This window comes from Ceratotherium simum, chromosome 26 (genome assembly GCF_057802395.1).
Source record: "Ceratotherium simum simum isolate JZ-2026a chromosome 26, ASM5780239v1, whole genome shotgun sequence".
NCBI lineage: Eukaryota > Metazoa > Chordata > Mammalia > Perissodactyla > Rhinocerotidae > Ceratotherium > Ceratotherium simum.
In genome coordinates, this window is record NC_141925.1 from 21,304,013 (window position 1) to 21,319,855 (window position 15,843).

Here is a 15,843-nt window from a genome sequence, read left to right on the forward strand (position 1 = left end):
CATGCTCATGGTCCTCTGGTCACACATGGGCCATGGACACCACCCAGCCATCCACTTCCACTGACCCACAGGGTGCCTGCCTCTCTTTGTGAAAGCAGCCAACTCTTACCCCAAGAGAGAGTCTTCTGGCTGAGTCGATGCTTCTTGCATGTTCTCAGCGAAAGCTGTCAGAGGGAGTTTTTTCTGGACGACGGAAAACAATGTTTTTTTTTTTTTATGATTATGGACACCCATTCTCAATTACCTGCTTCAGATCATCATTCATTGATTTCTCCTCCAGGCAAACTGCACAGGTAAGAGAAAGCCTGTCTGGGGTCAGGTGCTGGTCTCAAAGGTATGAGTTGTGGGACTTCACTTCTGCGTCAGTTTCCTCAGGCCTGGAATACAGGGACAATAACGGTGCATGTCTCCTAGGGTTGTCTGTTGCCTAATGGAGATACTCAAAGTCAAGTACCAAGCATGTGGTAAGTACTCAGTAAATGTTAGCTGCTATTATTGTTGTTGTTGTTGCTGTAACTCTTATTATTAATTAATGAAGTGCATACTCTGTGCCAGGCACTGGGGACATAAGACACAGACACTGCTCTATGATTATCATGACAAATAAAATGCACTAAGGTGCTCAATTTCAAAAACTTTTGCTAGACTACTCATTCTTAAACTGGTTCTTAATTTGGCTATAATTATATAGATTTATCTGTAGTTAAATATATGAAAATATGTAGCTCAATAGCAAAAACAGTGTTTTTATGGTTTTTAAGCACAAAACCACTATTTTCCCATTCTGATTTGTTTTTCAGCTGAAAATGACCATAAACAACATATGAGTAACATTCTGATTGTGCAGTCAAGGAACCTGAAGCCTGGCCAGGGACCCCCTGAGGGGCAACAGAGCCAGACTCAATGCTAGCAGTCCGAGCCCCAGGTCGGTGTCTTTTCACCACTGGCTGGTGGCTTATCTCCAAATCTGGGTAGAAGAAGCCTGGAAAGTAACAAGTGCTGGTTACAATCCCATCATCTGCTAACAAACAACGCTTTCAAAGCTGCAGCATTGAAATTACCCAGGTAATTTTGTCTTCCCAGGAGAAAGGGCACTCATGTCACAGACATCTATAGGGTGCCTCTTGCTGCAGCCTTGTTGTGCCTTGACCTTGGACATGTCACCTGCCTTTCCTGCCTCCAAAGGGCTCCATCTGATGCACTTACACACGTGTTTGCTTGTATTGTATAGAATATCTCTGGAAGGCTATCATGGAACTGCTAACACTGGTGGTTCTGGAGAGGGGAACGGGGAGCCCGGGGACAGGGCTGGGAGAGACCTCACTTTATGTTCTTGGTATATTCTGGATTTTGACCATGGAAATGTGTAGCCTATTCAAAATAGTACATTGAAATTTAAAAATAAATAACAACAAATATACTTATCCATCTCTTCTCCCCCCAAGTTATTCTAGACTAGGAAGATCTGAAAAAATGCGCTTTGACCATTATAGAGGAGAATTCACACATTTTAGTTATGCTGCCTTTCTCAGGGAATTTACATCTAGGATAAATGCAATAATCAAGAGAAATACACTTTATGCAACCCTGGAGCTCTGTAAGTCTATGGGAAAAAAATCATCAAGAGAGAAGTCTATTTTGACAAGTGTCACTCAAGCTCCCAGCTGTAAATAGCCTGTGGCCTCCATGCCCTGACCTCGAAGCCACAACAATCCTGTTTTCTGATGTACGTACTAAGGACATTCCACTTATTTAACACGTGAGCTCATTACTGAAGATGCTGTCTACCAACATCAAACTCCGCCATGGGGAGGGCTGAGTGCTTCCTAGGCATGAACAGCTTTTTAATCACCTGGGATTCATTTAAAAAGCTCTAAAGTCATTATTTATAAAATGTATGGCAACTGCACAAAAAGAAGTCATTCCAGATCTAATATGACCCACAACATGAGCTCTGTCCTGTCAATGGCTTGGGCTGAGAAGACCATCCCTTCTGTCTCTCTTCCCTCTAATTCTTCCCTCTTCACATGCATGGGAGCCTCTCATGGGGCCTTTGGGAGGCTCCGCCTGTGTTTCTGGAGCCCTCTAGACTACTATGATTTTCTCCATATTATATGACCTCTTATGGTCAGCTATCTTTTATAATTTCCATGGTAACTCCTCTTCCCAAGTGCAGAGTGTAGACATCCTCAGAACCCCAATTTTGGCACTTTTTTTCAAGGTTGGAATAGGAAGGCTAAGGCATTAGGTTTTAGAAATGAGAGCCAGGCACCCTTGCCTGGAATATGCCCATCACCTGCCACTCATTTCCGTCCTTCATGGCTGGGCCACCATCTCCTCCAGGAAGCCTTATCTGACTACCTCTCTCCTCCTTTGGTGCCCATTTGGTCCTCCCATAATACCTTCTGCATATTTTGTTTAGCATGTTGTTTTATAATTATCCATTTGTGTGTATCTCCCCCACCAGGCTGTGAGCACCTTTAACGTGGAAATTACATCATATTCAGTTTATATCTCCGACACTTGCACACAGTAGGTGGTTGATAAAAATTAGTTTAATGTGTTTGTAATCAATATATGTGACATCTGGGCTTGGCTCAAAGCAATCGAAAGGAACAGCAAGACATAACTGTGTGAAGGACAATGGCATATAGCATGAATGGGAAGAAGCAGGAGACAGTGAGACTGATAAGAGAAAATGCCGTCAGATTATGAAGGGCTTAAATTATGCTACAGAACTTGGACTTTAACCCAGGCAATGGGAACCAGTCAGTGTCCCTCCATAGAAGCACCACTGGTATTATGGGACACTTCCTTGTGTGGAACTATTCATCCTGGCACTGCAGAAATTGATAGCATCTTGGTCCTCACCCTCCAAATGCCAGTAGTGTCCCCCAGTCCCTATAGCAACCAAAAATGTCTCTAAACATTTCCAAATATCCCCAGGTGTGTCATTCTTGTCCCTGTGGAGAACCACTAAGCTAAGATGTATTTTAGGCAGGAGAATAACAGGATCAATATTTCAGGAAGCCAACTCTGGTGATCAGGCTGGAGACAGGCTGGGAAAGAATGAAATTAGAGGCAGGAAATATAGCTCAGGAGGTGACTGCAACAGTTCAGGTGAGAAGTAATTAGGTCTTGTATTAAGACAAAGGTGGTAGAGATGGAAGGAGGTGAGGAATTCAAAAAACATTCACAGAGAGAACCACAGGACTTGCTAATCAAGCAGCTATAGGAGGATAAGGATAAAATAAAAGGAAATATAAGACAAGCCCCCACTCTAGCTTACACAATAGGGAGGGTGGAATTCAAAAGTCAACACAGAAGGAAGAATGGTTGCGCATTGTAAAATAGACATCTAAGGGAGGAAGTTCTTTGCTTGGTTTAAAATGACTTAGAAGTCTCTGGCATAAACACATCAGTCAGAAGGCATGAAAATAGAGAAGGAGGCCCAAGGAATGTGACTGTGAGAATAAGGAGGAGGAGGACAGAACCTCAGGAAACAACATGAAAAGAGTAGGCAGAGCAGAAGCCATGGCAAGAGAATGAGAAAGAGCAGCAGGGGCAGAACCAGTGGCTTGTGTCAGTTCTGATGGACAGGACCTACAGCAAGCATTCCTGGAATTGTTGCTGTATGCAAACTTCCACTCCTTTTATATACGCTACTGCAGAAAACTAAGTATTGTGCAAGAGAGGAATAACCCTTTTGACACAATATCCCTAATTGTCTGTAGGAAATATAAAAGAAAGGTGACAGACATCATCTGCATACCAGTTCTTAGTTTTGAAACATCTGGTGACCAAAAAAAAAAAAAAAAAAAAAACAATATAGCAAATTGTAACTTGTCTGTTTGCCACTGAAACTACCGGCTTAATTCTATAGGGCTTCTAAAGCATATGAGCATATGCTCATAAGCAAGAGACTTGCAAAACCAAGGACAAAACTGCCTAATGAATGAAAGCTCTGTACTTTATTGGTGGTACATGGGAACCTGGATGCTCAGCAAAAATGTATCCTGGAGTAGACATTTGATTGTTCTCCTGGAGTCCATTCTTCTTCCTCTCTGTAACAGTGTCCTGATTTCTCTTAGGAATCTACCCTGTTCTTGATGAAGCCTGTGAGGTGAAGGTAGGTCCACAGCCCACGCTTTAGAGGTGAGCCATGATTAGCTTAAACCAACCACCACATCCTATCTTCTCACCCAACATTGAACATGGTAACTAGGGTGGAATGGGAATGTTCTGGAATGGGGAATGTGACTCAATACAGATCAATGCAATAGAAAGAGATTTCTACCTGCCAAGGGCTTGCAAAACAAAGTTTTCTCACTCCATTAAGAAAAGTACTGGAAGACTAAACAACCATTGGGTCAACAAAGAAATCAAAGAGGAAGTCAAAAAATACCTTGAGACAAATGAAAATGGAAACACAACAGCCCCAAATGTATGAGACGTAGCAAAAGCAGTTCTACAAGGGAAGTTTATAGTGATACAGGCCTATCTCAAGAAAAAAGAAAAATCTCAAATAAACAATCTAATTTACAACTAAAGGAACTAGAAAAAGAAGAATGAACACAACCCAAACTTAATAGAAGAAAGGAAATAATACAGATCAGAGCAGAAATTAATGAAATAGAGGCTAAAAAATAATAGAAAAGATTAATGAAACTAAGATATGGTTCTTTGAGAAGATAAACTAAATTGATAAACCATTAGCCAGACACTCAAAAAAAAAAAAAAAAAAAGAGGGAAGCCTCAAATAAATAAAATCAGAAATGAAAGAGGAGAAGTTACAACAGACACCACAGAAATAGAAAGGATCAGAAGAGATTATTACAATTATACAACAACTTATTGGACAACTAGAAGAAATGGATAAATTCCTAGGAACATACAATCCTCTAAGACTGACTCAGAGAGAAAAAGAAAATCTGACCAGACTGATTACTGGCAACAAAATTGAATCAGTAATCAAAAAACACCCAACAAAAAAAAGTCCGGGACCAGATGGCTTCACAGGTGAATTCTACGGAACATTTAAAGAAGAGTTAAAACCTATCCTTCTCGGCACTACATAATGATAAAGGGAACAATCCAATAATAGGATATAACATGTGTAAATATCTATGCACCCAACATAGGAGCACCTAAATATATAAAGCAATTATTAACAGACATAAAAGGAAAAATAGTAACACAATAATAGGAGGGGACTTTAACACTCCACTTACACCAATGGATAGATCATCCAAACAGAAGATCAATCAGCAAATATTGGCCTTAAATGACACATTAGACCAGATGGACTTATTAGGTATATACAGAGCATTCCATCCAAAAACTGCAGAATACACATTCTTTTCTAATGCTCACGGAACATTCTCCACGGTAGATCACATATTAGGCCATAAAACAAGTCTCAATAAATTTAAGAAGACTGAAATCATACCAAGCATCTTTTCTGACCACAATAGTATGAAACTAGAAATCAACTAAGGAAGAAAATCAAAAAACCCACAAATATGTGGAGATTAAACAAAATGCTACTGAACAACTATTGGGTCAATGAAGAAATCAAAGGAGAAATCAAAAAATATCTGGAGACAAAAGAAAATGAAAATATGACATGCCAAAATTAATGGGATACAGCAAAAGTGGTTCTAAGAGGAAAGTTAATAGCAATACAGGCCTATCTCAACAAATAAGAAAACTCTCAAACAATATAAAAGTGAATCTACAGGAACTGGAAAAAGAAGAACAAACAAAGCCCAACATCAGTAGAAGCAAGAAAATAATAAAAATCAGAGCAGAGATAAATGAAATAGAGACTAAAAAAACCCAAAAAATAGAGAAAAATCAATGAAACAAAGAGCTGGTTCTTTGAAAAGATAAACAAAATTGACAAACCTTTAGCTAGACTTACCAAGAAAAAAAGAGAGAAGGTTCAAATAAAATCAGAAATGAAATAGGAGAAATTATAATGGACACCTCAGAAATACAAAAGACTATAAGAGAATACTACAAAAAGATATATGCCAACAAATTGCATAATCTAGAAGAAAGGGATAAATTCTTAGAATCATACAACCTTCCAAAATTGAATCAAGAAGAAATAGAGAATTGGAATAGACCAATCACCAGTAGGGGGATCAAAACAGTAATCAAAAACCTCCCAAAAAATAAAAATCCAGGACCAGACAGCTTCCCTGGGGAATTCTACCAAACATTCAAAGGAGACTTAATATCTATCTTTCTCAAACTCTTCCAAAAATTGAAGAGAAGGGGAAGCTTCCTAACTCATTCTACAAAGCCAACATTACCCTGATACCAAAACCAGACAAGGACAACACAAAAAAAGAAAATTACAGGCCAATATCACTGATGAACATTGATGCAAAAATCCTCAACAAAATACTAGCAAATCGAATACAACAATACCTTAAAAAGATCATACACCACGATCAAGTGGGATTTATTCCAGGGATCCTGGGATGGTTCAACATCTGCAAATCAATCAACATGATACACCACATTAACAAAATGAAGAATAAAAATCACGTGATCATCTCAATAGATGCAGAGAAAGCATTTGACAAGATACAGACATCTGTTTATGATAAAAACTCTGAGTAGAATGGATATAGAAGGAAAGTACCTCAGCATACTAAAGGCTATATATGACAAACTCACAGCTAATATCATCCTCAATGGAGAAAACCTGAAAGCTATCCCCCTAAGAACAGGAACCAGACAAGGATGCCCACTTGCATCACTCTTATTTAACATAGTATTGGAAGTCCTAGCCAGAGCAATCAGAAAAGAAAAAGAAATAAAAGGGATACAAATTGGAAAGAAAGAAGTGAAACTGTCAGAATTTGCAGATGACATGATTGTATATATAGAAAACCCCAAAGAATCCACCAAAAAACTCTTAGAAATAATAAATGAATACAGTAAAGTTGCAGGATACAAAATCAACATACAAAAGTCAGTTGCATTTCTATACACTAACAACGAAGTAGTAGAAAGAGAAATTAAGAATACAATCCTAGAGTCCGGCCCGGTGGTGTAGTGGTTAAGTTCGTGCACTCCACTTCAGTGGCCCAGGGTTTGCTGGTTCGGATCCTGGGTGCAGACCTACGCACCACTCATCAAGCCATGCTGAGGCGGCATCCCACGTAGAGCAACTAGAAGGATGTACAACTATGACATACAACTATCCACTGGGGCTTTGGGGAGAAAAAAGGAGAAAAGGTAGAAGGTTGACAACAGATGTTACCTAAGGGCCAATCTTTCTCCAAAAAAAAAAAAAAAAAAGAATACAATCCCATTTTCAATTGCAACAAAAAGAACAAAATACCTAGGAATAAATATCCAAAGAGGTGAAAGACCTGTACACTGAAAACTATAAAACATTGTTGAAAGAAACTGAAGAAGACACAAAGAAATGAAAAGATAGTCCATGCTCTTGGATTGGAAGAATTAACATAGTTAAAATGTCTATACTTCCTAAAGCAATCTGCAGATTCAATGCAATCCCTATCAAAGTTCCAACAACATTTTTCACAGAAATAGACTAAAGAATCTGAAAATTTATACAGAGCAACAAAACACCCCAAATAGCCAAAGGAATCCTGAGAAAAAAGAACAAAGCTGGAGGCATCACAATCCCTGACTTCAAAATATACTACAAAGCTATAGTAATCAAAACAGCATGATACTGGTACAAAAACAGACACACAGATCAATGGAACAGAATTGAGATCCAAGAAATAAACCCACACATCTACGAACAGCTAATTTTCAACAAAGGGAGCCAAGAACATATAATGGAGAAAGGAAAGTCTCTTCAATAAATGGTGTTGGGGAAACTGGACAGCTACATGCAAAAGAATGAAAGCAGACCATTATCTTTCAGCATACACAAAAATTAACTCAAAATGGATTAAAGACTTGAATGTAAGACCTGAAACCGTAAAACTTCTAGAAGAAAACATAGGCAGAATGCTCTTCAACATCAGTCTTAAGCAGTATGTTTTCAAGTACCATGTTTGACAAGACAAGGGAAACAATAAAGAAAATAAACAAATAGGACTACATCAAACTAAAAAGCTTCTGCACAGCAAAGGAAACCATCAACAAAACAAAAAGACAACCTAACAATTGGGAGAAGATATTTGCAAACCATACATCTGATGAGGGGTTAATCTCCAAAATATATAAAGAACTCATGCATCTCAACAACAAAAAAACTAACAACCCAATTAAAAAATGGACAAAAGACCTGAACAGACATTTCTCCAAAGAAGATATACAGATGGCCAACAGGCACATGAAAAGATATTCAACATCAACTATCAGGGAAATGCAAATCAAAACTACAATGAGATATCACCTCACGCCCATCAGGCTGGCTATAATTAACAAGACAGGAAACAACATGTGTTGGAGAGGATGTGGAGAGAAGGGAACTCTCATACAGTGCTCGTGGGAGTGCAAACTGGTGCAGCCAGTATGGAAAATAGTATGGAGATTCCTCAAAAAATTACGAATAGAACTAGCATACGATCCAGCTATTCCACTCCTGGGTATTTATCCAAAGAACACGAAAATATGAATGGGTAAAGATACACACACCCCTTTGCAGCATTGCAGCATTACTTACAATAGCCAAGTCTTGGAAGCAACCTAAGTGCCAATCAAGGGATGAATGGATAAAGAAGATGTGGTGTATATACACAATGGAATACTATTCAGCCATAAAACAAGATGAAATCTTGCCATTTCCGACAACACGGATGGACCTTGAGGGTATTATGCTAAGTGAAATAAGGCAGAGTGCCGTACAATCTCAATCACATATAGAAGATAAAAACAACAAACACATAAAGACAGAGATTGGTGGTTACCAAAGGAGAAGGGGGGAGGGAGGAGGGCGAAAGGGGTGATTTGGCACATGTAAAGGGGGTTGGATGGTAGTTAGTCTTTGGGTGGTGAACATGATGTAATCTACACAAAAATCGAAATATAATGATGTACACCTGAAATATATATAATGTTACAAACTAATATTACTTCAATAAAAAGAAAAAAGACCTATCCTTCTCAAACTATTCCAAAAAATTGAAGAGGAAGGATTGCTCCCAAACTCATTCTACAAGGCCAGCATTACCCTGATACCAAAACCAGACTAAGATATCACAAAAAAGAAAATTATAGGCCAATATCCGTGATGAACATAGATGCAAAAATCCTCAACAAAATATTAGCAAACCAAATTCAATCATACTTCAAAAGGATCATACATCGTGCTCAAGTGGGATTAATTCCAGGGATGCAAGGATGGCTCAATATCCACAAATTAATCAATGTGATATGCCACATTAACAAAACAAAAGATAAAAATCATGATCATATGAACAGACGTAGAAAAAGTATCTGACCAAATTCAACATCTATTTATGATAAAAATCCTCAACAAAGTGGGTATAGAGGGAACATACCACAACATATAAAGGCCATATATGATAAACCCACAGGTAACATCATACTCAACGGTCAAAAGCTGAAAGCTTTTCCTCTAAGATCATGAACAAGACAAGAATGCCCACTCTGGCCACTCTTATTCAACACAGGGTTGGAAGTCCTAGCTACAGATATCAGACAAGAAAAAGAAATAAAAGGCATCCAAATTGGAAAGGAAGTAATAAAACTGCCACTATTTGCACATGATGTAATATCGTACATAGAAAACTCTAAAGACTCCACCAAAACACTATTACAACTAATAAATGAATTCAGTAAAGTTGCAGGATACAAATTAAATATACAGATATCAGCTGTATTTCTATACACTAACAATGAACTATGAGAAAGAGAAATTAAGAAATAATCCAATTTACAATTATATTTAAAAAATAAAATACCTAGGAATAAATTTAACCAAGAAGGTGAAAGACCTGTACACTGAAAAGTATAAGACATTGATGAAAGAAATTGAAAATAATACAAATAAATGGAAAGATACTGTGCCATCGATTGGAAGAACTAATATTGTTAAAATGTCCATACTACCCAAAGCAATCTAAAGAGTCAATGTAATCCCTATTAAAATACCAATGGCATTCTTCACAGAACTAGGAGAAATAATACTAAAATTTGTACGGAACCACAAAAGACCACGAGGAGATGAAGCAATCTGGAGAAAGAACAAAGCTGGAGGTATCACATTCCCTGATTTAAAACTATACTACAAAGCCATTGTAACCAAAACAGTATGGTACTGGCACACAAAAAAAGATACATACATCAACTGAACAGAATAGAGAACCTAGAAATAAACCCATGCCTGTATCGTCAGTTAACATATGACAAAGGAGGCAAGAATATACAGTGGGGAAAAGACAGTCTCTTCAATGAACAGTGTTGGGAAAACTGGACCACTTTCTTATACTATATACCAAAATAAACTCAAAATGGATTGAAGATTTAAATGTAAGACCTGAAACCATGAAACTCCTAGAAGAAAACATATAGAGTAAACTCTTTTGACATCAGTCTTAGCAATATTTTTTGGATATGTCTCCTCAGGCAAGGGTAACAAATGAGACTATCAAACTAAAAATTAGCTTTTGCACAGTGAAGGAAACCATCAGGAAAATGAAAAGGGAACCTGCAGAATTGAAGAATATATTTGCAAATGATATATCTGATAAGGGGGTTAATATCTAAAATATATAAAGAACTCACAGAACTTAATATCAAAAACAACAATCCGATTAAAACATGGACAGAGGACCTGAATGACATTTTTTCCAAAGAAGATATACAGATGGCCAACAGGTACATGAAAAGATGCTCAAAATCACTAATCATTAGGGAAATGCAAATCAAAACCACAATGAGATATCACCTTACATCTGTCAGAATAACTATTTTCAAAAAGACAAGACATAGCAAGTGTTTGTGAGGATATGGAGAAAAGGGAACGCTTGTATACCATTGGTGGGAATGTAAATTGCTGCAACTTATATGGAAAATAGTATGGAGGTTTCTCAAAAAATTAAAAATAGAACTACAATATGATCCGCAATACCACTTCCGGGTATTAATCCAAAGAAAATGAAAACACTAATTTGAAAAGATATATGCAGCCCTGTGTTCTTTGCAGCACTATTTACAATAGCCAAGATATGGAAGCAACCTAGTTGTCCTTCAGTAGATGAATGGATAAAGATATGATATATATATATTTATTTTTTTTAATTAAATTCAATTTTTTTAATTCTGGTAACATTGGCTTATAACATTGTGATATATATTTAAAATGGAATATTACTCAACCATAAAAAAGAAGGAAATCCTGCCATTTTTGATAACATGGATGGATCTAGAAGGTATTAGGGTAAGTGAAATGAGCCAGACAGAGAAAGAATACTGTACAATTTCACTTACTTCACGTAGACTCTAAAATAACAAAACAAAACAGAAACAGACTCATAGACACAGAGAGCAAATTGGTGGTTGCCAGAGCAAAAGGGATGGGGGTTTGGGCAAAATAGGTGGAGGGGATTAAGAGGTACAAACTTCCAGTCATATAACAAATAAGTCACGGGGATGTAATGTACAGCATAGGGAACATAGTCAACAATATGGTAATAACTTTGTGTGATGACAGATGGTCACTAGTCTTAGGGTGATTGCTTTGTAACATAAATAAATGTCGAATCACTATGCTCTACACACGAAACTAATGCAATGTGGTATGCCAACTATACTTCAATGAAAAGAAAAAGAAAACTACTGGAAGAGACACTCTACTCCTGCTGGACATGCACAAGGAAGCAAGTAGCCCATGGAAGGTATTGGTAGCCAACTTGCAACCATGAGGTGGCCATTTCGAGATGAAGACAGAGGGGAGAAAAGGAAGAAAACTGGGTTTTTGGTTTATCATTGAAATGCTAGACCAAGCCTTACCTCAAGTCCATCCCAACTTCTGGACTTTTCAGTTAGTACGCCTATAAATTCTACTTTCTAAGTCAACTTAAAGCTTTTTGCTATCAAACGACTCCTAAACGACATGTTCATTCTCTTCTCAACGACAAATGGATCATCGAGTCTTTAAAAGCACCTGGAGAAAATTCAGGGTGAGCAGGGCTTTCAGCTCAGCAACATCTTGAGCACAAAAGAATGTTCTGGTCAGGCAGGTGTCCTGAGCGTGAACGGTGATATAAGGTACCAATCTGCAGGCAAATCTGCTGATGCTGCCTGGGAGAAAGCAACTGATCAAAGGGTAAAGAGCCACCCAGAGACAGAAGAACTATGGCTCTGAGTTGCACTGGATACTCACATGTCTCCTCTCGGCCTCGGTGCTGTGCTGGCCCTGGAAGCATGCCATCAGGCACTTGTGGGAATGGTGGCACACTGACCGCACCGTGTCCAGGCACTGCTCTATCTGACAAAACAGAGACAAGCGAGTCATTTGCACGGCTTAAGAACAAACTCAGCCTCTTCCTGATGTGGTGTTTGCTTGTAGGCAGGAAAAGCATCCTCTAGTCTAATTTTTTAGCTCTAAGGTGTAAACGGAAATGGTCCCCATTCACCTGAATAACTCTGGGTTGTGGGGAGCTGTCCTGTGCATTATGGTATGTTTAGCATCATCTCTGGCCTTTAGCCACTAGATGCCAGTAGCACCCCACTCCCCGCACTGTGACTAACAGAAATGTCTCCAGACATTGTCAAATATGCCTCCAGAGGGCAAAAGCGCCCCTGGTTGAAAACCATTGACCTCCCTTACATGGAGGCTTTTAGATCCCTTAAAGGCTGACTCTATGAGCAGGGGGAGGGGACAGTCCTGACTAAGAATTGGAATCAGAAAGAGTGGTGGCTGTTGAGTGACACATTCCACCACCAGCAAAGGCCCAGGTCCAACCTGCAGAACTGCCAGTGAACATCCTCGGCCCAGACCCAGAGCCACTGCCAAGTGGGAAAACCCAGGGGACATTCAGAAGCTCTCTCCTGCACGTGGCGATGAAGTCTTCCACGCAAAGTACATCAGACAGAGAGTCAGGATAAATGTTCCACAATTTACACGCAAGATCAGTGCCTTTAAAATTATTCCTTACAAGGCTTGAAGTGGTTTTCTGTTTTTACTTTTATTTTAAATAAACCTCTAAGGCAGAATGGACAGCCAGAAGTAAGAAACACTGACTTAGGGAACCATGCATCATGATTAACTTTCAAAATATTATTGCTGGGATATGGCTGTTTATGGCCAAGAGAGCTGCTTTTAACAGGAAGGAATGCCAAAAATGTGTACTCTGATGACTCATTAAGAATGAGAGCAGTGCCTTAGGGAAGCTTTCTATTCTAAAGAAAAATCAACAGATTCAAAGCAGAATACATTTTTACCCCAAAACATTTTACCCAATAAAATGGTTTTGTGCCTCTTTCTCAAAGGTCCTCACTGCACCAGCAGCTTTTCTTCAGATCCAAGCCCCAACCACCAGGACCCTGATCTGGCAGCATGTTTACATTTAGGACCAGATGCCACATCGCCTTCCCCAAATCTTATAATGACCACATTCAAAAACACTGAAAAACTGATACAGACTCTTCCTTTGCCATAAAATCAGGGAAAAAAACAAACCCAAACTCCATTTCATTCTGATTCCAATTTCCACTAGAAGGTAACGTCGCAGGAACAGGGGCCTTGGTCTGTTCTGTCCACTGATTTATCCCAAGTGCCTGGAACACTGTCTGGCACATGAGTGGAAGATGTTCACTTAATATTTGTTGAAAGAACAAGTATGTATAAGTCCCTATGCAGGCATTAGGCAAACAACAGTAAATAAATTGTGGTTCCCCCTCCAGGGATTCACGGCCTCCCAGGGAAAGTGCATATGAGCAAAATCAACAGGCAGCCTCCTGAACTGCTCTCAGAGATCTGAGAAAACAGGTGGGAGGACACAGCGAAAGTTAAGGGAAGTTCACACGAGAACACACCAGAACCAAAATCATCTCTGTGCCTTGTAATCTGTTCCCAGCGCTTCCATGTTGAACTCCTTCAACCCTCCTAACAACTTTATGGGGTAGATACTGCTACTACCCTCATTTTAGAGAAGTGGAAACTGAGGCACAGGGAGGTAAAGTAAGTCCCTGAGGCCACACAGCCCGTCAGGGGCAGACCTGGGATTCCAGTCCACGTAGCTGGGCACCTGACTCCACACTTTTAACCACGACTCTCCTTCTTCATAGTTAAAACAACAAAATCAGGGGGGGAAATCATCAGTCCCAGTGATGGCACACATGGAGTAAGCATCTGTGAGAAAACAGGAGTTCCTAGCAACTGACAAACTCCTCAGGCCCCACTGGACGTTTGGGCAAAGGGACAAGAACAGACAGTTGCCACCTGAGTTCCATGTGAACTCTGCCCTCCTCCAATGGCCTGTGAGGTCCCCTGGCCTCATCTTGGTGCATCAAGGATTAAATGAGATAACGTCCAATACTGATGTGGGATGTGGGAGGGAGACACTGACAGGAAAACCTAGTTTAGTTCAAGCTTAACTGAACCAAACAATATTTCTGAGAGTCTGAAAATGAATGTGAAATATATGATAAAAACCAATGAGGAAATACTGTTAAGAAGATGATTCCTTAATAAATCTTTAAAAAAACTTCTAATCCTTAATAAAATCTTCTAGCCCACAAAAAAATGAAAGGGAAAAAAGTGCTCTTAAAATATTCCACCTGCAGAAGGCTGTCATAATTGAGAAGGATGTTCTGGCATGGTGTGGTGGAAGCAGCATTTATCTCAATTGTGCCAACGCCTTCTCTCCATAACAAGAGACAGAAAGTCCCTCGGGAGCATATCCTTGGTCTTCGGGGACTCACTGGAGTACACGTGCTGTAGGTTAAGGAAATGAGAGGCAAGAAGACAGGAAGGAGGCTGAATAGAAACCTCCGTGCAGAAGGGGTTCTGTCCCTCCCTAACCATTCTGGTGCGGGTGGGGATGGAGTGGGGTCGGGTGAAGTGATGTGTATAAGGGTCCAGTGCCTCCTGGAAGAAACTCCCAGCCCCAAAGTTAGGGAAACCTGTTGAGAGATGGAGTGGAGAGGCCCTGGGTAAGGTGCCTACCCAGGGAAACGCCCCTCCCTACAGAGAGGAAAGAAAGGCGGGCTGATGATGTGAGGCCACCCTAGGGCCTCAGGGTGGTTCTGAGAGATGTGGCCATTGTCACTGAGACTCTGAGTCCCTCAGGACACAACTCAGGCCAGTGTTGGGGAACAACCGCGAGAGGGGGAGTGAGAAGTCAAACTCTAGGTTGGAGCCAGTGGGGCCCTCTGCTGAGGCTGGCATGGCCTGTGCCATCAAGGGCACCACCACAGCAGCGAACTAGAGTCTCCCAGCCTGCCCTGGACCTGCGACCAGGTCACACTGCCAGTGGACTGGCCAGGCCCCTCCCCCACCCTCACCCAGACCCCTGGCACTTGAAAGCAGGACCACTCCATCTGAGTTTCATAACATGACACCAAATTTCAGATCCCCTTTCTATCACCGTACAACTCAACTACTTTTCTTGCCTACTCTTTTCTAACCAATTTTATTCCATTTCAGGTAAAACAAACAAAAAAACATAAGCTTTAGCATTTTTCTCACCTAGGGGTTTTTCTTTTTTCTTTAAACAGAACAGTTGAAAAAGATTTTATTTTGTTACCTGTAAGAGATCTTCACTGAGCACTTCTGTTTTCTTGGCCCTGTGAGAAAAATTAAAAGTTCAGAGTTAGAAATCCAGAATGAAAAGCCGCTCATGAAATTTAATAACTATGATCTTGGAGTTTAAA

The 15,843-nt window shown here is 39.8% G+C and overlaps 1 protein-coding gene across 5 annotated transcripts in view; it reads right to left on the reverse strand.

Annotated features, from left to right (window-relative positions):
- Window positions 1-15,843, reverse strand: part of LOC147913606 (rho GTPase-activating protein 17-like) — a 41,837-nt gene that overhangs the window by 20,867 nt on the left and 5,127 nt on the right. For 3 of the 5 annotated variants that reach the window (XM_087417160.1, XM_087417159.1, XM_087417161.1), the window contains exons 2-6: window positions 15,717-15,756; window positions 14,749-14,905; window positions 12,350-12,454; window positions 6,439-6,503; window positions 245-377 (exon numbers count right to left, since the gene is read on the reverse strand). In XM_087417160.1, the coding sequence (XP_087273286.1) occupies window positions 6,462-6,503; window positions 12,350-12,454; window positions 14,749-14,905; window positions 15,717-15,756 (344 nt within the window). In that variant the 3' untranslated portion in view covers window positions 245-377; window positions 6,439-6,461. Of the gene's footprint in view, window positions 1-244; window positions 378-6,438; window positions 6,504-12,349; window positions 12,455-14,682; window positions 14,906-15,716; window positions 15,757-15,843 lie in introns of those variants that run through there. The other 2 variants (XM_087417162.1, XM_087417163.1) reach the window with 2 other exon arrangements.